This window comes from Zonotrichia albicollis, chromosome 8 (assembly GCF_047830755.1).
Source record: "Zonotrichia albicollis isolate bZonAlb1 chromosome 8, bZonAlb1.hap1, whole genome shotgun sequence".
In the NCBI taxonomy this organism is placed as follows: Eukaryota; Metazoa; Chordata; class Aves; order Passeriformes; family Passerellidae; genus Zonotrichia; species Zonotrichia albicollis.
The window spans coordinates 18,933,671-18,959,498 of record NC_133826.1 but is presented as its reverse complement, the minus strand read 5'-3'; the positions used below and the strand labels follow the sequence as shown (position 1 = coordinate 18,959,498).

At 38.4% G+C, this 25,828-nt stretch overlaps 1 protein-coding gene across 4 annotated transcripts; it reads left to right on the top strand.

Moving 5' to 3' along the window:
- Positions 1 to 2: 2 nt before the first annotated feature.
- FRRS1 (ferric chelate reductase 1) lies at positions 3 to 24,030 on the top strand. 4 transcript variants are annotated; one of them, XM_026790396.2, is made up of 17 exons: positions 3 to 140; positions 263 to 349; positions 12,332 to 12,527; positions 12,751 to 12,887; positions 13,268 to 13,362; positions 14,024 to 14,174; positions 15,000 to 15,179; positions 15,988 to 16,086; positions 16,608 to 16,755; positions 17,160 to 17,276; positions 18,053 to 18,168; positions 18,424 to 18,510; positions 19,343 to 19,440; positions 19,596 to 19,654; positions 20,254 to 20,397; positions 21,483 to 21,544; positions 21,648 to 24,030. In XM_026790396.2, exons 3-17 carry the CDS (start codon positions 12,332 to 12,334, stop codon positions 21,738 to 21,740), a joined length of 1,782 nt encoding a protein of 593 aa, XP_026646197.2. In that variant the 5' UTR covers positions 3 to 140; positions 263 to 349; the 3' UTR covers positions 21,741 to 24,030. The 4 variants fall into 4 exon arrangements, with proteins under 4 accessions (XP_026646197.2, XP_005482107.2, XP_074402261.1 ...); XM_074546160.1 differs by lacking the exons at positions 3 to 140; positions 263 to 349 and adding exons at positions 8,313 to 8,820; positions 9,674 to 9,839; XM_005482050.3 differs by lacking the exons at positions 3 to 140; positions 263 to 349 and adding an exon at positions 8,310 to 8,820.
- Positions 24,031 to 25,828: the final 1,798 nt, after the last annotated feature.

The window sequence follows — 25,828 nt, the reverse complement described above, 5'->3', positions numbered from 1 at the left end:
CCGGCACCCGGCGCCGGGCGGCCGGCTCCATCCTGATAGGCTGCGCTGCTGAAAAAAACATGATGTCAGCCAGAGTTTAAGTGCTATATATAGTGTGTGGACAAGACTACAAACTCCGTGGATCTGTCTTTGACTTAGAGGTAGTATGGTTTTTAAAAGATCCCACACACCAGAACAACAGATCCCCGCCGCCTTGTTTTGCAGCATACTGTAATCCGAAGTGCTGACACCATTCAGCCCCTACCACTGCTTTGTATTGCAGAACACCTGGAACAATTGCTCCAGGCCTCTCACGACCGAAGTTATTAACTGCACCCCAGTGTAAAGGTCAGCCTTGCAGCTTTGGAAGGTCAGTCTATTTTTATTACCTAGAAATACGTTTTTAAAAAAGCGCTTCTCAATTTACAGTCACTGTGTTATACCGAGTTTGTTTTTTCTTTTTTAGTTATTGAAGGTGGCATATGTATTTTGTGAAATTGGAAGGAGTCTACAAAACAATTTAGGCTTAACCATTTACTTCCAGCCATGCCATGCATACCCTTATAAGTGTATTTTACTGAAGGGTGTTTAGCCAATTACAGTGCATTTAGGGAAAGTCCAAAGGTCTTGATATTCATGGAAACACCTCCACCCATTTCAAACTGAAGGGTTTTTTTTAACATTTGGTAGCTTTTTCCTTTATTTTCTCTTTCATTTGCTCTTCCCTCTGAAAATGTCAAGAAATCTATTTGTTCCTCATTACAGTTAATGTTTTCTGGTATTGTTGAGGAAGGTTTTCATGTTGGTGTAGGTGAATATGTCAACTTGTATGCCCTTGACATATATTAGGTTTCCTAAACAGAATGGGGCAAAAAGGAAAAGCACCCCTGTGAGTGCAGTTCCCTTAAGAGTCACCTCATCAAGGGTCATTCAGATATTCAGATGTGATACTTACAATCTGAGTTATTTGACATGTCTATTTCCTGCCCAGTAGGAAATAGACATGTGAAATCATGTTTATCTCCCTCTCTATTGTCCTTGTCTTTTCCAGCCCTCTTATTTTTTAGTCAGCTTGCAGGCCTGTGTTCATACACAGGACAGACTTGCACTTAGCAGAACTCTGGCTCTCCTGGCATGCTGACTGTTTCCTCTGAATTGGATGTGTCCCAGAAAAAAAGATGATACAACATAGGAATGGGAAATACAGGAAGCTTCAACAGTTATGGAAGTCATAGGAACAAAACCAACTGAAGTAACTGAAAGGGATGTGGACCATCTCTTTTCTAGGGTCCTCTGCAAGCTTCAGTAGCTTGAAGTGACTGCAGCTGGTCAGCCACAGAGCCTTGCACAAGTGTCTTTTCTAGGCTTGCTGTTGTCCTGTCACATACTGAAAATGGGCTGGGATTTAAAGTTTCATGAGCTGCTTCCATAGAGAGCTGCTCTAAGAGAGGGAGAGCAAATAATGCCTATGTAGCCAAATCCTTTGCATAAATAGTTACCCTAAAGTGCATGTTGAATACTTTGTGAAAAGCAAGATAGGAACTAAAAGGGCATTATTGAAGACAATTTCTCTCCTGTTACTAAGTTTTAAAATGTGGTTCTTTTGATTTTCTTACTCCATACAGAAACTCACCCTACCCATACTAAGTTTGCATTGGCACCTTTCCTCTACACTATGCATTGAGACAGATTTTGAAATAGAACCAGGTTTATGAAAAAGAATTTGTTTAAGTGTCTTGGACAAAAATCATTATGAAACTAAGCACGAGACAGTTATTTTGACATCATTTGTGAATGTAGCTAAGCCAGATGTCAGAAGTGTAAATAAAGGACTTGATTCAGTACACAGCAAAAAAGTTTCCTAGGTACTGTGAAGTAACTTAATAATTGGTATAATTTATATATTTATAATCACTTAGTATAATTTCATTGGCTTTCAATTCAATATTAAGAAAAATGCTGTTTCAAAGATAATGAATGTTGCAGGTCTCTTGATGAAGTGTAATCAGGACTAGAGCAGACTTCTCTAATCCTTTCTCCAGCGCCATCATCTCTTCTGCTGGCCCATCCCTTACAGACTTGGGGTCTGTGTTCATTTAGCACATGTCAATTGAGCAGTTTTTCCTCTGTATGGAAGCCAGCAAAACATGACTGCACAAGTGCTACCTTTGAGCATTGCACTTTTGTCCAGAACACAGCCAACACCAACTGAGCATTTACTACACTGGCATCCAAGGGCTGATTTCACAGTGCCATTTTATCTTGTTTGCAGTTTCTCTGTGTGTGATTATGATATACCACAGCAGGAAATGATCAATTGTTGCTTCAAAATAAGAGTGTATACTGTATCAATATTCATCAGGAAATAATTTTGCAGCAGTTTCAAATCTACTCATACTGGAGTTCTTCAGTCCTTTTACATACACCTTCCTAGTGATCCTCTTTTCTTTCCTCCTGTTTTACAGCACAGTGTTGTTACAGAGCACTTATCCTAGTAGTGGTATCATAGTGCTTATGCCTGTTTTAAAGGGTAAAATGTACTCTAAGTACTTTTAAAGGGTAAAAACACAGTATGGGAGCTTGGAGTACTTATATGGTGGCAGTAGTTTTTTATTTTTAGTAACAGAAAAACAGTCCCCAATAACAGCAATAAAAGCCAACTAGCACAGAGAGAACTTAGCTGAACATCTAACTAAAATTAAAAGCAGATTCCTTTGGCCTGCACACAGGAAATATGAGACTTCATAAAATTTAAAGTGAGCACATTTCTTCTCAATGCTCTACACTCATGCCCTGTAAATTCATGAATTAGCACTGTGTTATTGTTCCAACAATAAGAAACTTAAGAGGTGTTGGGTCTCCTGTCTAGCTTTTGTTTTCTAATGGGGATTTCTCAACCAGAAACGCAAACCTGAAAGAAAGTTCCTTTTCTTGAAAAGTGTATCTCTGCAGTTTGGTTAAACTTCAGTCTTTTCTGAGTTAGATCTTTGCTATACAGTAACTGAAAACAACTGCTTTCTTGGACAGTTAAATGCTCAGCAGAAATTTGGATATGTTCTCGAACATAATTAGGTATTGGAATCTAGTATTGAGTGAAAACATTCATGAGAACATTGATGTTATCACCTATAGCTTTTTTTAAAAAGTCCCTTCTAAATGGCTAAACAGATTGCAATAGCCTGGTGGGCAGTGAATAAATGATGGGCTGGAATAAAATGTCTATTTAAGTCAGAAATCATATGAGATAGGTTCATGTCCTAGCTTCTCTATTTAGTTTGTCCTTACTGGCCTTTCATGTAGGGAAGTGCTTGACCTTTCAAAGATTAACATTTTGGGTTTGTTTTCAGTTCCAGTTTGGCCATGCTTTTACTGTGTGGACTCAAACAATCTATGCTCTAACATCTATGGAAAGTTAATTTTTAATCAGGTTTAATTTTTAATAGAAAATTCAATGCAAATATCTTTAAAGAGGACCGTATAAAATGTCATTAAAGGCAGCTTTTCACATAAGTGCCTAAGATACATTTGACTGTGCTTTGGCTAATAGCATCACATTATTTTGATATTAATAATCTGACAACGTGGGACTTGGCAAATAAAACTATCTGAATTATATTCTTGTACCATTTAACTTAGTTAAGTGTAAAATTGATTCACATATACCTGGCCAAGTTTTGTTGTAGAAGGAGAACTTATCATACCAGTGTGCTGAACCACTTCTGTCTTCCTGTCAATTGTTCCACATAATACTAGTGAGATATGCTGAGATTTAAGACTTCAGTGGATCTATTCCTAAATGAACTGTAGCTTGTCTTCTCAAGCAGATCTACTTTCTCCTCAAAAATAAATATTCAGAGTGTCTCTTGCACACTCCATCTCCTTTATGATGTTCTTTCCTATATATCAAATACAATGAATTTTCCATTAAAATAATAATCCTTAAATTAAAATTAATAATCCTTAAAATCCATGATGTTCTTTCCTAATATATCAAACTATACTAAGAATACAATGAATTTTCCTGGTCCATTAAAATAATAATCCTTAAATCTTACCTAGATAGGTCTTTGAGTTCAAATGGTAACCAACTGATTTTTCTGTTCTATATATTTGATATCTGACTTTTAAGTAAAGAAATAATTACATTAAGTTATCTGAAAGCTAATGCTGGGAACTGTAGTCCTGCTCTGTAATCTTTCAGCACAGGCAGAATTCAAGCCAGGGGAATTTGAACAGGTTAACATGGGGTGATATATTGCAGAAGGAAAATATTTCACCAAATGAATGACTACCACAAGCATTTGTTTTAAAAGATATTAAACATGAGCAGGATGAAGTACTCCCCCTTCCCATGGGGAGTACTCAAACATCATGGTTCCCCCACAGATGCACTGGACATGTGCTGACTGGAATGTTGCTACAGCTGACAGTGCTGAGCACCGTCCCTCCAGCAGGACTGCTTGTGCTTGAACCCAAAGCAACTGCAAACCCACAGACATGCTGGGTCTGAACAAAGAATGCCTTTAAATCCATGAAGGAGTCAAATTAGGAGTTGCTGAGAAAAGGTGAAGAAATGGAAATGGGCTGTCTGAGAAAGGATTTCTGAGATGAGATGAAAAAGGGTAGGAAAATTAGTTCCTAATCCAAGTGAAAGGGCAGAGGAAAAAAGCTGGGGAGGGCAAAGGAGGAATTGAGATTGGCTGGCAAAGAAATTGATTATGTGAGAGAATGTTGTACAAGATTTCAATTAATCTTAGCTTGACATTATGAATTCTGTAATCAGGTCTAAAGTTCCTTACACTGAAGCACTTAGAGGTCAATGCCTTTGCCAAGAAGCTCTTTGCTCCCTGTAAAGCAGAACAATAAAAACATATCAAATCTTGCTGATATAATGAAATTAATAATTTAAAAAAGCATCACAGCAATGGTCAGAAAATACATAAAACTCAAGTTAATAATGCAGTACTTTCATCAGATAAAACTTGATAGTGTGCATTAGACAAAGCACTGACCCACATCACTTGAATAGGGTGAAATGATTTTACTGAAGTCCTTGATCAATTTATGTGTGTTGGGCACTGCATAAGTGGAGGCTCTTGGAAGGGTGACAGTTTGTGTGTAATTTTCTCATAACACCCATACAGACCTGTCTCAAATTGATATCAGGGAACTAATGAAAATATTTAGCGTCAGATAAGCGAGGAAGTACTTTTAAAAAAATCTATATAAGTCATAGTCGATACATATTTTGGTAGAAAGCTGTGAGGCAGGGACTTTAGCTATTGAGTCAGAATAAAGATGCAAAACCAAAGCAGGTTTCTGTGCAGTCAACTGGCAAATCTTATTTGACTGATTGGCTACTGCCACCAGGTGGCTTGTTACAGTCATTGACTGAAAACTGTAAAATGCCTTTTACCTCTAGGTTAACAAATATTTTCGTTTAAATATGGTTCCAAGTCTAAATTTTATGTGTGACACAGAAAAATTCTAAAAATAATATGATTAGTAAAGAATCAAAAAATACATACAGTAGGACATCTCTGAACATAAGGGGAATACTTTATTTTTATTTGTAAATTAACGGTAAGTTGGCAAACCAGGTAAGTATGAAACAGTGCCAAAGCTCAAGGGAAACTAAATTATTAATTATGGAGAAAGAAAATCTCATCCTACATTATGACTTTATCACAATTTATTTCCTTTTAGATGGTCAGGATTGTTTCAATGACTCAACATTCTCCTCTCTTTGGGAGGAAAAAACCCCACCATACACAAACTGATTTGGTAGGAAGAATTCTTCACATCTAAGATAAAAATATTTTCATTAATTCCCTAATAAATCTTTAACTAAGACAATAATGCCAAAAAGCTTGAAAAATGCTGAAAGCATGAAAAATCTTGAAATGTACGGTTTTGTATGTGTAGTTTACACAAGAGAGAGGTGAGTAAATATTGGTGCCAGGACTGTTCTCTTCAGAGAAAGCCTAGTATCCAGCATGTATTTAGCCAACTCCAATGCACTTTTTCAAACATATTTCAATATTTCAAAATAGGAAATGCTAGTAACAAAAAATTCTTTGATCCAGTTATCCATAATCAAAACAATCTGGTAGGGATGCAGCCTCTTTGCATATCACTTGATTTGAACTCCAGTGATCTTTTATGATGATAACTTGTCAGTAACATTGAGCTCAATGCACATATATGAAACTTGAACAAGGTCTGACCTAAAATGCCACAGTTTTGCTGAATAGTTAGCTTAATACCTAGGAGGAAAGTTGATTAGAAGGACTCACATGGTAATATGGGTTCTCTTCAATGGCTTATTGTTTTCCATATAGCTTTGGGCTTAAAAATTAGGATAGCTATCAATATAAACCCTGGACTGCACAATAGTTAATTTCCAAAATTATATATATTTACTTAATTGCGTTCTTGGTTCTTAAGCAAGAGAAATTCCTCTTTATTAACTTGGAATGAAGTTTCCTCTACAAGATTCCTGTTGCTTTCAAAATTATAAGCTTTCACTTACTTCTTTAGGTGCCTAAAATAAACCATGCAAAAAGCCTCATCAGCTTCTTTTCATGTTGGATGTTGTTCCATTCGTTTGCCATTGATGTCTCATCCTCTGACACAGGTGAATAGGTTACAGAGCTTTATCTCCTCAGGCTTGCAGGAAGGCTCAAACCCACCCCCAGCCCTCTATGTCTCTATCTCATTTGGTTAAGGTAGAACATCTGCTCTGAAATAAATACAGAATTGTTACAAACACTAACACTAACACTAACAACAGTTGCAGTACACTTTACAAAGAAGATGCAGCTGTGGACTTTTCATAGTTCATATGCCCTAATGCATTCTGTTTACGTTGTACTGGATATGACACTTAACAAATTAGCAAGCAGTACCCTTTCATAGAAACATTTTCATTAAGGCTGCAGAACTATTGATTTTACTATTTTTTAAAGGAGACTGGTGTGTTTGAAAAGAGCCCTTCCAGACAGATCGATGATTGCCCATGCAGTAGTGTGGGGACTTGTACCCAGTAGTTACAGAGTCGGCTTTTCTTCTGCCTGGTTCTCTTGGTATTATCTTGGTTTTCTTGCTTTGCAGCTCTTTAGCAATAGCTAAAGAGTAGCTATGCATGATAAGCAAAACAGTATTCCCTCCCTTACCCTCTTTACTATTCACATAAAAATGATGTTTTCTTCTTAAACTCTGATTATGATTTCCAACAGAATTGTAGCTTGCATTTTTATCCCTTCTCATGAGTCTTAGTGAGGAAATTACTTCCATATATACTTATATATACTATAATGTTTCAGACATATATACCCCATTCTGTCAATGAGCCAAGATCCTAAAATAATATCTTAAAATATTTGTATATTAATTCCACTATACTCTGTGAAAGTTATGAACCTAAATATTGTCAAGAATACAGGTCCCTCTGGTCACCAGTTTCCTTACTGTAAATATATTTATGTTATTATTTGTCTTACTAATAATATACCTGTATTAGTTAAAAACACACAGGCACATAATAAAGCATGTATGTACTTAGGCCAGCAATTCTATCAAACTCTTTCATATATGGGAACTTTATGAATGTAGTTGGAAACAGAATTATTTTTTCCCCCAGCTAGGGGGAAATAGACATATTTCATTTTCACTTCAAGCTATTGCATATGCATTATGTTTCTTCAGTTACTGAACACTGAGTGAGATCTCAGCTTCCCAGTAACTCCTATGAGCAAGATAATACAAGTTACAGTCAAATAATTTTTCTGATTAGGCAAAGTAATGCCTTACTGTTTTTCATGTTAAATATATTTTTTAATATGTTACCATAGGGTACCTCTAAAGGTTAATGCTGCTTTTATGGAAACTGAGGAAAGAGTGAACACTAACAGAGCATTTCCTAGTCTGTCATATTTTAGTACATAGTTACTATTTTTTTAGAAAATATTACCAAATTAATAGTACTAGGATCTCTAAAACTGCTCTGAACTACTAGTAAGCAACTGAATCATTATAGCTCTCCAGTAAAGGTGTTTTTTAACACAAACACAATATTTCTATGATGTGGGAGGGCAAAATTACTGTTGGATTTCTAAGTAATTGTCTTTTTGGGTCACTTTGTGAGCATTTGAGAACTGTGATTTAAACACTACAGAAGTCAGAGAAGCCTATGTAAGCAATTGCAGTTACAGCCAGCAAAGCCCCAGTTACAGCCAGTATTTATTTGCTTTCTTGATAAGAAAGGCCTGACTTAGCAAGGCTGTAGATGTGATCACCTTTCGTTCCACGGATAGCACAGCTGATGATCTCTGTAAGCTTTGACAAGGGCGATCTCTCAGTAAAACTCCAGCTGTTAACCCAGGACGGCCATCCAGACCGCCGGCGTTGGGAAGCTGGAAAGAAATGAGATGACGCCCTAACACCTTCCCGGCTGTGGGGGCGGCACCGGGGCCCTCAGCACCTGGGGCGGGCTCACGGAGCGTTGGCGGCCCCGCCCCGAGCCCCGCCCGGGCCAGGCCGGGCTCTCCGCGCCCCGGGCCCCGCGCGCGGCCGCCCCCGCCGGCAGAAAAGCGCCGCGGCCGCGGGCGAGGCTGGAGCTGAGGGAGCGGCTGCCGGGCTCGGCTGCTCCCCCCTCGCCCTGTTCCGCTGCAGCGGTGCCGGGGAGGAGAGCGCGGCTCCCTGGGGCAAGGGCGTGCGGGGCTGAGGAGCAGCCGTAGCCTTTGCAGTCGTGCTTTGGTTACACTGATGTCAGTGAGTGCTCGAAGTGGGTACTGCAAGCTTTTTGGAAAGTGTGTTTGCTCAATAGAGCATCTGCAGCAGGTATGAAACAAAGTAAAATCTGGTGGCGTTTTTAGGGCACTGTGTAGATGCTGCCTTTTATGCAAGATTTCTGAATTGCTTTAGAGAACTCCTAAACTTGTGTGCTTTAAAGAGTCAAGGTAAGCTATGGCTTGTTTTATCTGAAAGCCATGCCACCCACGTTCCTCTGGTATCTTTTTTGCTTCTTGTTGTGAGAATATTAGTTTTGTATTTTGTTTCTTTTTAACGTGCATAGGCTCCGGCTCTATGGTAACTGTGACTTATGTGCTCGTGCTGTAGTTGAAGTTACTTGTTGGGATAACAAACTACATGTTTTTAGATGAGTCTCCCTTTGAGCTCTTCATATAGATAAAAGTTTGCAAGGTTGGGGCCATGAAGATTCTACGCAGAGCAGCTGCCCAAGTAAAATCATTAAAGCAAACAAATGAACAGGGCAAAATCTTTGACTCCTGTTCGTTCTTGGTGAGATATATGGAAAAAAGAAAAGGTTACCATATTTTAAAAATTGTTTATTCTTCTTCTAAAAGAAAGTGCCTCGTTGATAGGGAGTAAATATATAATGAGCTTTAAAATCATGCTGCAAATTTATGTCAGCTAATACTTGGAGGAAGAAGGTATCAAAAGTTGGTTGTAGGTTCTCCTACCTGCCTGCCCTTAACTGCACCAGAAGATAATGAAGTAATTACTTAGTATGAAACTCTTTGAGGCCTGGGGGAGTGTCTGAAAGAGCAAAGGAAGCTGCAGGGTCAGTGTCTCATTATGGCTTCATGCATTTCAGCTCAACTGGGGGGAAGCTGTATAAAATATGCACCTGAAGTAAAGATTCTCTTATAAACCTTTCTTTTGTGTGTAGCGCTTCTTTTTTCGGCTAAGCTTCCTGGATATGGTAAAGGTTAATACAGTTAGATGCAAACCAAATAGAAGAGATTACAAAGTCATATAAATTGTTTTACTACAAGTAGCGAGCCAATGGCAGTTTACTCAGGCTTCGTTGCTGTAACAGAAGGACTGGCTGTATGGTAAGTACCTACACTCAAACTGTTACAAAAAATAATTTTGAAACATCTATGCCCTTGAAATTCTCTTTCCTAGAAAGAACACAATGCTGAGGTGTGTATTTTTTGTGTGCCTGGGGGGGTTTGTGTGTTTATATTTTAAAAGTAGTGAATTATTATGAATATGTTTTCTGTCCTTGCTCAATCCAGCTGTCTTGATATGACCACCTTTAACTAAGCAGAAGAGGACATCTCAAGCTCTTTTTATGAATTGAGAGGAAGGGTGACTCTTGGACAGCAACACTGTCTTCTTTCCCTTTGTAGGGGTCTATTTCTAAAGAATGTGTCATAAACCCCTTTTATTAATATAGCTTATTCTCCTTCATGTGGTTCTTTCCTTTTTTGTTCGCCCTCTTGTCTGGTGGTGCTCAGGGGAAATTTCTGTCAATGGTAGTTTTGTACCTTTGAGTTGGCAGTATGTTTGCCTTGACTGTTGTTTCATCTCTTTCTCCTCTCTGAAGTTAGTTTTAAATTTCACACTAGGCAGCTAATGAAGTTAAACAGCTGAAAGAAGATAAGTTCTATGAAGAGATCCTGAGTTGGAGTGTGAGCAATGTACTTATGAACTATTAGGCTACCAGGGCTACCTGCAGGTCTGTAGAGTTGTTTTCAGCACAGGAAGAAGTAACTTACTGCTCTCCCTTTATCCAAATCTTTTTCAGATTTTGGGTTTTTTTTTTTTTTTGAATTCTATTAATCTCTACTTAATCTTTTTCTTCTGTCAGCTTTTGAGTCAGTTGAATCTGACAAGGATGTGTCTTGTTTCCTTTACATTCCTACCACATCCTCTGCTACTTAAAGCAGAATACTACCCTACTCTTGTCTCTGTGATATGCAGCCTTATCTCTTCTTGTTTTGAAATTTTCTCTGGTACATATAATTGTACTAATTTAGCTTTCTATGGGCATCTTTAACTTAGGTATAAAAAAATCAATTAGAAGGAAATACTTGAACTAGAAGTTAAAGATATGGTCATAATGTTATCTTGAATATTTGGGAGGAGTGGAGTGTTGAGAGACACTAGGGTTTTCTAGTTCTTGAAACCTAACTGTTCAACACACTGTTACCTTTGATTTTCTTCTCTTTAGTGGTGTAAAGTTGCTGAGGAGTAAAAATATATCATTGCCTTGAAAATTGGGGATTTCCATGTTTGAGAACTTTGGAAGAGTTCTTGTTGATGACTCCTGTTGTGTAAGATAATGATGTGCCTTGTCTTCATTTGGCTGCTTTTTAGGTGTCGAGAGTTCAGTCTGAAATGGCTCTGTGTGTTCCTTATCTTCATGTCCATCCATGCTGTCAGGAAACTTCATAGCCTGATACATTTTATCATTTGTTGCAAAATGGGCATGGCCCTTCCAGAAGGCAGGCCTACTTGCCTGGTCTGTTTTCCACCAGAGCTGATAACTCACTTCTTATGCCTAAGGACTGAAAGAAAGTTTCTCTCTGTTCTCCTGACCTTTTGGATGTGGAAATGCTTTCTTTTGTTGGCTGAGGTGTTCTGTAAACCACAGTACAGCTGTAAGCCCTGTATGCTACTGGAGCAGCAAAACAATTGCCACAGCTTTTATGAAAACAGTATTGTGGTGGGGCAAAACATTGCATGATGAAAGCTGAGGTTAGGGGTTCATATAACTGTTTGAGGATCTGGAGTCCTTCTATCCCTTGTCTTTCATGGATGCTGTTCCCTTGACGAGAGCATGGCAAGCCAAATCCATGGTTTGACTAATTGTCCAGAGGTCCAATATCCAAAAGGAAGAGTTCAAAGAAGAAATCTTGGGCTTGTCTGCAGCAAACATACATATTTCTTTATCTAAATCTTCATACCAAATTCTAACTCTTGCACGTATAAATTTTATTTCTGGCATTTGGCAACTTTAGTTTCCCTGCAGAAAGAAGAACTTGTTACTGGGGAATTATTTGTCATCTGTGAGGAAATAGACATGGGTTGTGGAAACAACAGGCAGTCTGTAATGATGCAAAATTTGAAGCTATGATTAATAAAAATGAGTTTGATACTAGCTGTGTAGTTGCTCAATACTGTTGACCTTTATATATCTGTGAAGCATGTTGTAAGATCCATCTGTCCTGTGTGGATGTTTAAGGAACTTGAATTTTATTTTTGATAGAGAGAGAGCAGGAGAGGGATTGGCAAAAGACTTTTTTTTTTTTTTAAAAAAGTGCTGTCAAAATGCATGGAGTGAAATAATCCCTCCAGTAGATGGAGGGATCCATCAACAGCCTGTAGATGGCCTGAAATATGGTATCTGAACATTCTAACAATGTCTGGCAGTTATCAGAAGCAGAAGTTATTCAGAAGTGGGAGTGGTGTCTTCTCATGAATGCTTTTTTTGAACGTGGTTTTGTATTCTACCATTCAACTGATTCCTAAAAGGAATGGTGACCTGTAATGTAAATATTTATTGTGTTTAATTGCCTGTAAATTTTATTTTATACAGATGGAGCTGCCTGTTTTTGCTGTTGCTGTTTGGATGTTTGGTTGCCTCTATGCATCTGTGGTTGGCTATCCAAATGGAAAAGTAAGAGAAGCCTGTAGTAGCATGGTACCATGTCATAGTGGCTCTCCTCAGCTGTCACCTGAGCACACCATTACCGTGAATGGGACTGAATTTAAACCAGGGGACAACATAGAAGGTACCGTGTCAGTTACAGCTGAAGAGTTTAATTTATTGTTTCTTTGTATTATGGTATGTCTTTCCTCAGTTTTCTGTACTGGATTTATCTAAGCAGTTGAATCTTGTTTAGGTAATCCATTGACCATCATTCAGTACTTGTAAAATTAGTGTCTGGTAGTCATTGTTGAAATACTTCCTTCTTCCTCTGGAAGTAAACTTTCTTATTCTTCTTCTTGCTTTAGTTCATCTGTCTGGACCAGATTTTGAAGGATTTTTCATCCAAGCCCGGGATGCAGAGCACCTGGATAGGCCTGCAGTTGGGTCTTTTGTGTTAGCTGACCGGAGACGTTCTCAGCTGCTGACATGTGGTCGTACCAAGGTAGAGTCCAGTGCTTCACAATTATTTAGTGGGCACTGAGGGGCTTGTTCTGTCTCTTCATCCTCTTGTTCAAACATGGAGCATTTCCTTACTAAGAAAGACCTCACTATTTCTGTATGAAATGCTGCAGGGACCTCTAGCTCATTGCTGGAATCTTCTGGTTTGAAAGTCCTTTCTTTAAGTCTTGAAGTTTGTTAGTATGAGTAAGTTGCTGTGCTACACCTCACCTGAGCTGATCATGACTGGGGAAAGCCATTTACACTGGGCTAGTGCAGTGTAGCTGCAATGTTTGTGTAGGATTTAGCTGCAGCCTCTGCTGACTGTGTTAAGTAACAAAATGTTTATGCACTGTGTAATTCTTGATATGTGTGTGTTTTCAGAATTCAGCTGTCAGTCACACAAATAAAGCAAAAAAGAAAGACATAAAAGTTTATTGGATTGCTCCTGAAGCTGCTCCAAAACACATACAGTTTCTGTAAGTAAACCAGTATGGGTTTATGTTAATTAAATATATTAAAATGCAGATAAGGTAAACCTGTACCATTGTCTGTCAAATATTGTCCAGCAACTGAAAAGTGTTTGGGTCCAATGACCTGAAAAGTCAACACCCCTTACTTGCTGCAGTCTGTGTTAATGCAGATACTTTTTTAGGAGGAGCTTGAAGGTGATTTTTTTTCTTTTTTTTTTCCTTTTTTCTCCTAGGGAGAGTATAAGGGGATTTGAAGATTGGTTTCTTTAGTCTTTGGCTAGCTTCTCACTTCTCATGCCTGCAATATACACTTAAGAATCTCTCTTTGCTGTACCTAACTAAATGATATGTATACCCTCCTGTTACACTACTAGGTTTTTCTGAACTACAGGATAGAAACAATGCAACTCTTCTCTGATGTTCTAATCTATGCCCTAGGCATGAAAGCTTCTTATATTCTGTCCAAGATTGGTATTATATTTTAAAATTCTTTTTCTAAGATTTAAGATACTTTCCTACTTCAATCCCTAAAATGGTAGAGATCTCCATAGAGATGAGGTTTTTACAAATAATTTCTGAGAACTATAGATTATTTTCCTTTCTTTTTTACAGTAACAGCCAACTAAAAATATATACTGTAATTACTCTGTGTGTTGTGTTTTTTAAGAGCGACAGTTGTGAAGAAATACAGGATTTTCTGGGTGAAAATTCTGGGTCCCGTTGTTTCTCAGCCTGATGTGCTGTCCCCAACACCACCTTTGCATGCAACGTCAGAGGCTGTGTCAACTTCACAGCCAGTTTCCTACATATCAAAGCCAGTAAGTAATGCTAAAGCTAAATCAGGCAATCTTTAATGCTTGTGATGAATGGAATTTAATAAGATGACATTGATACAGCCTAGTAACAGAAAAGCAGAGATGGTGGATGAGTAACTTTGATATCTAAGGCTAAGAACATGACAGCTACCTTTATGTGAGTTCCCTGAACTTTGCAGGGTTAAATGTTCTCACCTGTGTGCAGCATGAGAAGATTAACAGAAAGTTTAGAAATCAATGATCAGAAAGTATTATGCATACTTCTCATGAGAGATGGGAAAAGACTTAATCTGCTTTTAACTAATAACTTCCTATTTAGCAACTGCAAGCTCAGAAGCTTTCCTTTCTGAGTTAATCTATGTTACTGACTTTTGTTGCTGAGTCTTGAATGGATTGAGCAAGCATTGCTATTTGATCCAGAATAACTGTGGCTTACAATTGGTGTATTTTCTCGATGTGTATTAGTGGAGTTTCTACTTTAAAAAGCAGGCATAAAGCTGTAGGACCCTTATTTTCTTTCTCATCTTACAGCTGATACTACCTCTCTAAATATTAGATCAGAGGAAGTTATTTTTTTTCCTGAAGTTCTTGCTGACTTTTCAAAGTTATTATATTGTAATGTCTTTAAAGTGAAAATTCAACTCAAGTTTATCTTGGAATTCACCATCATTTTACTTAGTAGTCCTAGGGTAATTGCAGACATGGATTAAGAGATTGGTGTGTAGACACAGATGATGATGTTCCTTGTATGCTTTTTTCTACCATGGGTAAAAAGGGGGAAGAGAATGGAAACTCATTGCTCACAATTTGTTTGTTTGCTTAATTTAGTTTAGTGCATCAGGTTGTGGAATTACGAAGTTCTGCATTAGGAACCCTACAAACTGTCATCCTGGGAGTGCCTCATGTTTTTTTCTATCCTTCCAACAAGAGGGGAGTTCAGTTTTTATTGAAATGAGTGGTCCAAGTGAAGGGTATTTAGCATTTGCGCTTTCCCAGGACCAGTGGATGGTGAGTGTTTTATTTTTCCATAGTTGCTTTTGTGATGTTTGTCAAGTTTGAATGGAAATGCATATGGAAAATGGAAATACTGTCAGATGTCACACAAAGTGTGACTCTCCCATAGTGCTAAAACACAGGTTGTTTCTTATACGTGACTATTGACTTTTAGCTCAGGACTGAATAACTATCTGAAATTCCTGGTTAAATCAATCTCTACCTATCAAAAACATCTTACCTCTCTGAAACAGAGTTGTTCAGAAAACCATCTGCATTTGATCGTTGAATTTTACTCCTATACAAAATCTTAAAAATGTTGAAAGATACTTCTGACCTATGTTAAATTGAAGGGATGATAATGTTGACAAATGCATAATACATAAACTGCTTGTTGCACTAAGGAGATGCTGTTTACATTTATCTCCCTAGTGCAGGAACACTTGGTTCTTAACAATCCTTTTTTTCCTGCACAGCTGTAAAAAAAAAAAACTTGTAACTGGAGTGGATTTTTAAATAGCTCCAACATTTATCTGTCTTGTCTAGTCAATTTGATAAATTTTAAATAAAGAAACTTCTGATAATATGGTTGTTATTCTGGGATGGGAGTGTGAATCATAATGCGTGCTTCTATGTGTCATCTCTTTGACTTAGTGTGGATCCTCAGTAATAATACTGATGTGCTTAGAAAATGGGGAATAACAGCTTGATAACTACAGAAATCTGTCAGGTCTTGCTGCCTATATTAAATCAAAGACCTTTTGAGGACTGCCAGTGGTGTTTTTTTATTGGGCTATAGATATTTTTCTTTTTGACTCTGCAGGGTGGTGATGATGCCTATCTGTGTGTTAATGTGGATCACCACGTTCACGTGAGCACTGCCCATCTGAAGGAGCGAAGTCATCCTCTCTTGGATTCAGAGGTGTGTTTTAAAACAGCTCAGACACTTTCACAGGTGTAGCTTTGGAGTAAGATATGCTGCTGCTTTGTACTTTTGTTTTGCACAGCAGGTGTAAATACTGAGGTGGATCCATAATTCTCTAAGATGATATTGGTTGGGCTCTTACTTCCTAGTAAGTGTTAACTTTTGAAGTCTAAATTTAATTTGTAAAGCTAGTCATATGGTGGGAGCTTAGTCTTTGTAGAAACTTTGTCCCTGTTAAAGTCTGTCCCTTTGCTAGAACTGCAGATGCAACTGGTATGTCCTGAGTTAAGCACTGTTGTAGGCTGTAAAAATTGGTGAGAAGTTCAAACCCTAAGTTGCTGTGTTGACTTACTGACATACCTCTTGTGTGCCAATTCAGAAAGGATCGCTTTTCCCTGGATAATTTACATTTTTTCTTTACATATCAGTGACACACTTGTCTTTTGCAGGGTTACTTTTAAGCCAATTGCTCAGCCAATCTGAAAACACTGGGTATTTAAGGATCTCCTGTTTTACAGAATGCCCTTGAAGATGTGTCCTGGAGGCTTGCAGATGGTCTTCTTCAATGTTCTTTCAGAAGGGGGATTCGTCTCCCTGCTTATAAAGGGAGATTTAATCTGGATACCAGTTACTACATCTTTCTGGCAGATGGGGAAGCCAGTGAAGGTAAACTTGACTTACATATGGTTGCTTTTCTTTTAACAGCTCCAAATGAGTTAGTAACTCTTCTGTAAGATATGACTTAAATGAGAATTGGTGTCTGAACTAAGGTTTCCAAGCTTGAGGCCTTTAATTCAATCACCTTTCCTGCTTCTCTGGATCATGGGCTTCCTTGTGGAAGTTATTGCAATTTACTCATATATGTTGCATTTTGTGTAGCTGGGTGAGTTGTCTTTTGCACATTAAGTGTGCAGGATGGCTTAGATGATGTTAGATTCTTACCATATTGTGTGTCAGCGTGTATGATTATGTGCAGAGGTCACAACAGGGCTTGAATTCATGGATGAGGAATGGGCACACCAGTGCAGTGGCTTCATTAGCAAGAAATAAATCACTTTGTCACTGCCCAGGTGGACTCATATACAAACATCGCCGTCAGCCCCTGGTCACCAATGGACTGTGCAACGTCACAGGGCTGCCTCAGGATATCGGAGGTTCCCGCGCCCCGCGGCTCATCAAGGCTCACGGTAAGCTGCAGTTTCTGGTTTTGTCTCCCAGTTCTAGAGCTGCTGAGATTGGAGGGTTTTACTGCAGGATTAGTCCCTCATGTGTTTCTGCATTTGCGTTGTACGTTCTGTTGGCTAGCAAGATCTCATACTCTGGTGGCGGAGCATGGTTCCTGATTTTTCGTTTCAAGAACAGGGTCGAAAGATCCTTTTTGCCCAGGGAAATGAACCCACCATTGCCTTTTCCCTTAAATTTAAGACTGAGACTTTATATCTTTATCTCTATTTCAAGTAGTTGCATTTTTGGCTTAGCTCCATTTGAAATGAGAAACCACTCACCTGGCAGTCTAGGGCCACTGAAGTTAATGGGAATTTTTTTCTCCCACACTACTGGACTTCAGTACAGGTCCATGATTGAACTGTCACTCATTCTTTGTCACACAGATTGTAGCACTGTCATCTTTCATCCTCTGATGTCTGAGATGGTGATAGAATGGTTTCTCTCATCAGTGTGTACAAAGTGTATTAGCATGTGGGAAATGTGCAGTAGCCAGAGCTGCTCTATTGTGTTGTGTGGGAAAAGTATGATTTTCTTTTGCATGGATGTTTCTGTTCTCTAGCAAGCTAAAGGCTATAAAGCTGTAACCTGAACCAGGTGATAGGTTTTTAATTATTGGTAAATTCTAAACATGTGCATATGGACTGAACAATTACATAGACTTGGAAGTTGTATTTGTGTGCCGTTAAGTTACCTATTGTTTACCTTGTTGGGTTGTTTTTGTTTTTTCTCTTTTCAGGAGCGCTAATGTTTGTTGCTTGGATTACCACAGTTAGTATCGGTGTTATTGTTGCACGATTCTTCAAACCTGTCTGGTCTCACTCGTTCCTATTTGGAAAGGAGTTGTGGTTTCAGGTGGGCAAAATCTCCACCTATCTCCAGCTGTATTTTCTAGCACTATTGCAAGCAGAATTATAAACCTACTACATCCAGGAAATAGACTAAACCTGGTATAATCTTATGAAGTAGAACAATTAAAAATCAGAAGTTTACCTACTTTACTAGTAAATGTTAAGTCTAATGTGGGGATTAAGGATATTTTTTAACTGTAGGTCTTCTTAATGTCTTTTAATATTGTAGATTTTCTAAAAGCAAACTTAACTGTTCTAGGTGCATCGTATGCTTATGTTGACCACAGTCATGCTTACAAGCATTTCTTTTGTGTTGCCTTTTGTATACCGAGGAGGCTGGAGCCAAGTAAGTGTGTACATTTTGTCTTGTTTATTAACTGAAAGGTAAAGGTGGGACTAAAACAATGAGGAAGTCCACTGCCAGTATTAGGACTATTTCTAACCAATTTTCTGTGAAGGCTGTTCTTAAATAGACTGATTTCAAATTCTGGCAGCCCAGAAGAGGAATTTTGTCTCCTTTAAGCTACAGCTGAAAAATTTTGGCATTTTCCTTCCTCCCTCTTTCCCCTAAATAACTTTGCTCATAATTTCTTTATGTACTACTTTGGTCTTCCTTAAAGAATATGTTCTTGGGAGGGCAGTAAGGATGTGATGGCTGACATTAGCATGGTAAACCTGCTGGGAATGAGGGTTTTTGTGAATTTAGACATAACAGTGAGTGATAAGCTTAGTCTGGAGCAGTAGCTAGATAGAGATTTTATACCTATTGCTCTCACCTGTATTTTGTTTGATGCAAGGCTACATCAGAAGTTAGAAAGTCTAGAAAGAGAAGACCCATGCTGGGATGAGTTATAAAATAGGTCTATCCTGGAGACACGGGATTGAGGCTGGAGAGCTTGGACTGTGGTTTCTATAGTCATGTTAGTCTGCTCTTCAGCTGGTAGGATTTCTCAGTGTAGCAGAAATGTGAGACAATCCCTGAGTGGACATACCAGTGTGTCTGCTGCCAAGGCAGATCTCCATCTGGCTGTAGGGCAGCTTATTGTGTCCTGCTGCCTCTGCCAATGCTGCTCCATTGTAACTTACTAATACAAGAACAAATGCAATTTGCAACTTTCTGGTGTCTTTTCTCTCTGTTTATATAGATCTGATATTTAAGAAAAATGTCCTCTGTTTAGCAAGCAGGTTTTCATCCTTATCTTGGCTGTGCAGTGATGGCTTTGACCATCTTTCAACCACTTATGGCAGGTTTCAGACCATCTCATCATGCACCAAGGTACAGCTGACTCATTAAATTACAGCCACAGGAATTAAACGTGACTGTTTCTTTAAATGGAAAGTTTTTACAGTTTGAAAGTAAAAGATGTTATTTGATTTCTGACCCCTTTCCCCAATGGTGTAATCAATAAAATGTGTTTCATTGTTTTGTAGGAGGCAGCTGTTTAACTGGTTTCACTGGAGTACTGGTACAACAGCTAGAATATTAGCTGGTGAGTAGAAGTAACTCCCATTTAACTGATTTAAAGAAGCTTTGCCCTTTGCTGGGCAGTTGTGCATTTGAAACGTCTATGTACATCCAGTCCAGGCATGTCCAAAGGTCCTTTTTCTTGGCCATCTTTTTGGTGAGTTTTAAGGGGTCATTGGATACAACTGAGAGAAAAAGTGACTTTAAAACCAAAGGAATTACTGACAAATCTGAAATTCCTCTGTAATGAGGACCTGTATTTATCTTCATAATTTCTTTTTGTCTTGGAAGATGTGAGAATAGTGTTCTTACAGTAGCATAGTTCAATGTTATTGAATGCGAATTTACAGATCCTGAAGCTGGGTTTAATTCTAGTAATAGAGACAAGCTTCCACAGCAACCTTAAGCACTTAAACTTTTTTGGCGACTACCAAAAAAGCCCAAAACAGCCCCCTATCCCCCCACAAAAAGCCCACAGCAACCTTCAGCTGTGTGAACTCCTTTAACATTGTTCCCCAAGCAGTTTTAGGTAATTCATGGGAAATCTATTGGAAAAGCATTGATAGAATTTTTAAAGCACACTGGCACAACATTGTTATTGTTTCCTATCTTTTTACTGACTAGTTGTGACCATGTTCTTGGGAATGGATCTGCCAGCACTTGACCTGCCAGACCCATGGGACACCTATGCCATGATTGGCTTTGTAGCTTGGCATGTTGGTACTGATGTTCTTCTGGAAATACACAGCTACTGTCTCGTTCGTAAAGGTACACACCAGCAAACTCCTGCTGTCTCCTTGCTTGCTGAGAATGAAACCAGTGTGGATGGAATTTCAGGAGGTGTTCTTTGGCCTCTCACTTAGAAGCTGAAAGGGAGTAGCTCTTTAGTAGTGTCATATCTTCTGTAGACAAATGAATATGGAAGAAAACCAGTGTTTAAGACAAGTGTTCTAGAAGAGTGGGTGGGTTTCATGCCATTTTAAATAATAGCTTCTCATTTCTCAAACCACAGTTCATAGAGGGCTAAAGTGTGCAAATATGTAAATATTTTGAGACTCTTATTACTTTTTGCCATAATTTTGATCCCAGGTGGGTATATTAAGTCCAGATTAATTGATGCAGATTTAATCTTCATTTAAATGTTGAAAAATAGCTGTTATTGCAGGAGCAAGCTTGACTACTTGGCATATTCATTGACTGGGGAAGGAATATTAAATCCTGAATCCAATATGTCTAGGGAAGAGATGGGTAGTAATTAATTAGAAATTGTTATATTCACTGGCTGGTGTCACAGAGAGGAGGTGACTGCACATGTGAATGACCTGGGTCTAAGGCTGAGATGAGACAGCTACAGAACTGAAGAAGTTTGATTAATTAAGAGTCTGTTTAAGGTGGCATGTGGGGACAGAGATTAGAAAAGATGTGAATTTAAATTTAACTGCAGTAATTACTTCCTAGAAGTAGGGAAATTAACCTGTAATGTTTGGTCAATGAGCGTTCTTATGTTGGCTAATGAAAATATTTCTTATGAAATCCAGTTATCTTAAAATACAAAAGGAAGAGGTGTTAGCTTAAAACTCAGTGTTTTGCTTATCCAGTCTAGCAAAAGACAAAATGTTTTTCGACTTCATTGTTCAGAATTTGCTTTGTATGTCAGCACCAGTATAATTTTTCATTTGTACTGTGAGTGTGATAGTAACAGGCCCTGAAATGTCAAATGAAACTCCCAAGTCCTTTTCAGATTTGATGCTGTGTAAGACTTAGTCACAGAATCAAGACTTCTGCAGTACAAAAATGAAACCCTCCTTCCTCTTAAGGGCAGACTTGACTTCTGTTTTTCTTCCCATGAACAGTTGAAGTGATAGAGGATGACAGAGTACAGATACTGCAGTCACTCACATCTGCAGAAGCGGAGGTGAGTCACAATTTGCTAACTAACTACTGTGAAATGGGATTATTCTTTGTTTAAACCAATAAAGACTGACTGTCCTATGACTTTTCTTCCCCTTTTCTTGCAGGGTCGTCTGTTTAAACAGATTGTGTTAACCATTTATGTCTGTGGAAATCTAGTATTCCTTGTTGCCTTCCTGATAGCAATCAACCAAGTATGAAATAAGTATTTGAGAATTTTGTGACAAAATACTGTGCAATTGAAAAATCTGCAAATTTTTACTACAACTTTTTTCTCAACATGGTCCTGAAGATGTAATTGAAGAAGAACAGCATGTGTATGTCATGCTTAGTGTTAGGGAGATCTGGAATTCAAGTCTAGAGAGAAATCCTGCAATCCTACAAAAGCTGTCTTCTGATGAGACTTTTAATGGGAACCTTTGCCTGAGTAAGGAATGAAATCTCTATTTTTTTAAACACACTAGTTACCTTTATTGAAGCTTGTAGGGGAAAAGAAGACTGAGAAGATGTGCCAAAAATGGGTTATTTGGGTTGTCATTTCCCCAAACTTTTTGTGAATATTCTTGGGGGAGCTGGTAAGATATGACTGGTCTGGATTAACCTGTCCCCTTTACTGTGTTCTAATATGGGATATGGCAGCTTCTTGCTCTTGACAGTTTTGTGCATAAAGAAACTCCCAACCAAACCTCAAAACTTAGTGAAAGATTGTCACAAATGCAGATTGATGAATGAACTAAATAGATAAAAGTAAAATGCAAAAAGCACTGTCTACTCTAAGAGAACTTCAGTACTCAGTAAAACCACCATTTGCCTTGCTCAAAATGCTGCTCTGTCTTCTAAATCATAAAGAGAAAATGTGTTTGCAATATAAATGCATTAAAACCTATAGTGATTTATCTAAAACTAGAACCAGAAAGAACCTAGCTCTGTTTATGGATTTCTGTTTTACTGTCTTTAGTTGCTTGAGGCTTCTGAATTACTTAACTGTGTGAATAAGATGGATTTATGGCAACTGGTGCTTTAATGGAAGTGAAAATACTTTGGAATGTTGCAGTTGTATTTGTGCTGTTGAGAAAAACATAAATTGGGAGCTAGGCTCATTTCAGGAAAAGCAGCTTCTGTTAATGTTAAGTGAGAGTCCTTTGAGCTGGCATAGCTAGAAGACAGAACTATAATAATTCTATAGCAACTCTATTCTGAAAGAATATTGGAGGGCAGTTTTTTAGTCAACAAAAGGTTTCCCCAAATATATGAACTAGGTACTGAGACTAAAAAGGTTCTATATTGTTTCACATTTTTGGTTCATGGTTTGCCTAAGTATGGAAGGATACTCTTGAAATGGCATTTTGGAAATGAAACCTTAATATGTTTTGCAGTTGTATTTTGTGGCTCTGAACAATTTGCTCCCACACATCTTCATTTTTATTATTGAAAAATATAGATTTTTATTTGTAGTAGTTCAAGATATGTTTTTCATCTAGGCATCCTAAGCTAGCTGGGAGTTAAGATGTTGGGAAGATTGGATAAAAGAGTGAGTAGTGAGGCCTGACTTGGTATAGACTTGCACAGCAACATCTCTACAAGTGTTGAGATGAGCCAGCTCTAAAATACTTGTAGGTGTGGGTCAGGTGACCAAAGCTCTCTGGTTCTGTCTCTTCCTCCATCTTCCCAAGTCCATAGTGCAGCCTGCTGCATGGACAGGTCATACTCAGGAAGCTGCATGTTTGTTTGTACTCAGTGGTCTTTTTGGCTGCTCAGATACCTGATTTAGCCATAAGGGCATTTATGGAGCTGGGATGAATCCCTTTGTCAGCAGCAGCTGACTGTCAATGAGTTCAAGTTGAATCATCTCCCTTAGGAAAGTCATGTGCAGCCTGGGAAAGGGGGGACTACAAAGAAATGAGTCACAACCCAAGCTGAAGGACAAGGACCATGGGGCCAACTGGGTGAGTGTGAGGATTTTTTAGAGAACGCTAATCTCAAAAAGCCTGGGAGTTTCAGGCTTATCTACTGCTAAAGTTTTGTGGGACTCTTTCATCTACTGTGAATTTATAGAAGAAAAATCACTCAACCTAGGCATGATTGTCAGCTTTTTAAGTTAAGGTTAATGCCAGATTTTTTCTATAATAGCTGTACTGAGGGTCATTTCATTTACATGTGACAATGAACATGGGTTTTAAAACATGAATGTAAATATCTCAATAAAAGTTCTTGTCCCTTTTAGTAATGTGAAAATGCTGTCAAAAGGAAACTAGAAGAGTCTTGCCTAGGAGCAAAATGGGTTGTTGGTTTTTTGTAAATGTTGTTTTATAAATTACAGCTATGTAAATCCTTCCTGGAGAAACTATTACTGAAATTGAATGTTAAAATATTTTCACTTTTTAAAGGAGTTTCTTTTCCTCAAGAAGAAAGTTTCCTTGTTCCACATCTAATACAACTTTTAAATTGACAAAATTGTCAGTTGTTCTGGATAAACTTTTTCTTTCCCACTGCTTGTGGTATTGTCTAGTTTCTTATGGGAACCCTTATGTACAATATTGTAACTTAACTGATTGAAAGACTTGCTTATTTTACATAATTTCTGTTCACACTGCCACTCCTGCCCTTTTCCTGCATAACTAGTTAGAAGTAATGTGTCATTGTATTCCAATATCTTCCAAAGTTTTTTTTGTACTCCTTTGAAAACCCTGCAGAAGGGTTTGATATTGGCAGGAAAATAGATGACAGGTCAAAATTTGTAAATAGTCTCACAAGTAGTTTACTGTCTTGATTATTAGGTGCAACCTCCAACTACTCATCTGCTCTTGGCTTAGCTACAAATCATGTTCTTTGCCTGTGCTTTGAACAAAAATTACTTGCTGCAAATGTAATGGAGTTCACAGCTACTTTGTTTTGCTTCAAGTACTTTTTAGTTAGTTGACATTTCAGGCTGCAGCACGAAGCAGGGAAGGTGTCTTTAATTTCTCCTTCTTACACTGAGCGCTACACTGCGTTCTGTTTTGTCAGAAATCCCAAGATGGGGAGGCGTCCCGTTCCATGTAATGATGGCCATGTGTTTCCTTTAACCCAGGGAGGGCAGAGGAGAGCTTGCCTGCTTTGTGTTCCATCCGTGCCCAACACTGCGTGGCGCCCTTGTTCAAATAACAGCACTTCTGCTTTGCTTGCTTGCTGCAAACTGTCCGTGACATGGAAAGGCTTTCTAAAATAGGAAGTATTCCTAGATGAACTAATTGGAAAAATTTTCAAAAACCCAGTCTTTAAATTCAAACTATCTCATACAGATAGACATTCTGGAATGGGTGTTTGGTGGCTGTCTATTATTAAGCTTTTGTTTGAGCAGATATGGATGGTTTTCTTTTGTCATGTAGGTATATTCTTGTCCAGACAACAGAAGATGAACAGCAGTTGCCAAGGAAAAACTGCAGTATTCTGCATTTCTATGCAGAAGTTAATACCTCAGTGGTTTTGGTACAGGCTGAAGTAGGAAGAGTCCAAGTGAATGGAAGGGTGATTAACAGGGATGATGTCCTAGTAGGTCTGAAAAATTCTTTGCTCACATAAATCTGATTCTGACTTCTTTAGGGGGTTTGTGTGAAGGAGGAAACTGTTGCACATACCTGAGTAAGTGGTACAGCAGAACTGGCAGAGGACAAATTCTTCAGAACATGCTTGGAGCCACCTGGTTTAGTTCCTACCTGGCCTAGTTCAACCACTGTCTAGCTTCGGCTGGTCTTCCTTGTGCTGTGCAAAAGCGACTTCACATAATGTGAACCACAAAGCTGCATCACTCTGAACCAGCTGTTTATGACAATCATCCCACACAAAGGATACTGCACATAAGGACTGCAGCTTCAGCTGTGCTTCTGAGAGACTTTTGTCTCGTGGGGCCTTAGAAATCACTTGGCTTTAATGATGAATTAGTTTTGCATGGCATCTCTACTGACATTTGAAAAGATGTTTTGCCCCTTTGTATTTCTGTTCTTGTTGATACAGGTTGCAGGAATGCTCTGGAGCTGTAGCAATCAGATGATAAACATTCTTACTTTCCAGAAGCACAAAGGTTTCTAGTGTTTCCTTTAAAGTACTTTGACCAGTATTGTGATGATAGTTGCTCCCTTTTCCATATTATTCAAGTTTAATAGTACAGGTTGTTGGGGGAGCAGAGGATGAGTGTCCATAGCTATCTACTTCTGTTACAGCAATTGTTTGTGACTGCTTCCTATCAATCACCTGCTCTCATTTTTTGGTGTATCCTTAGGAGTTGAGGTTGAAGCCTTTGCTTGCACAA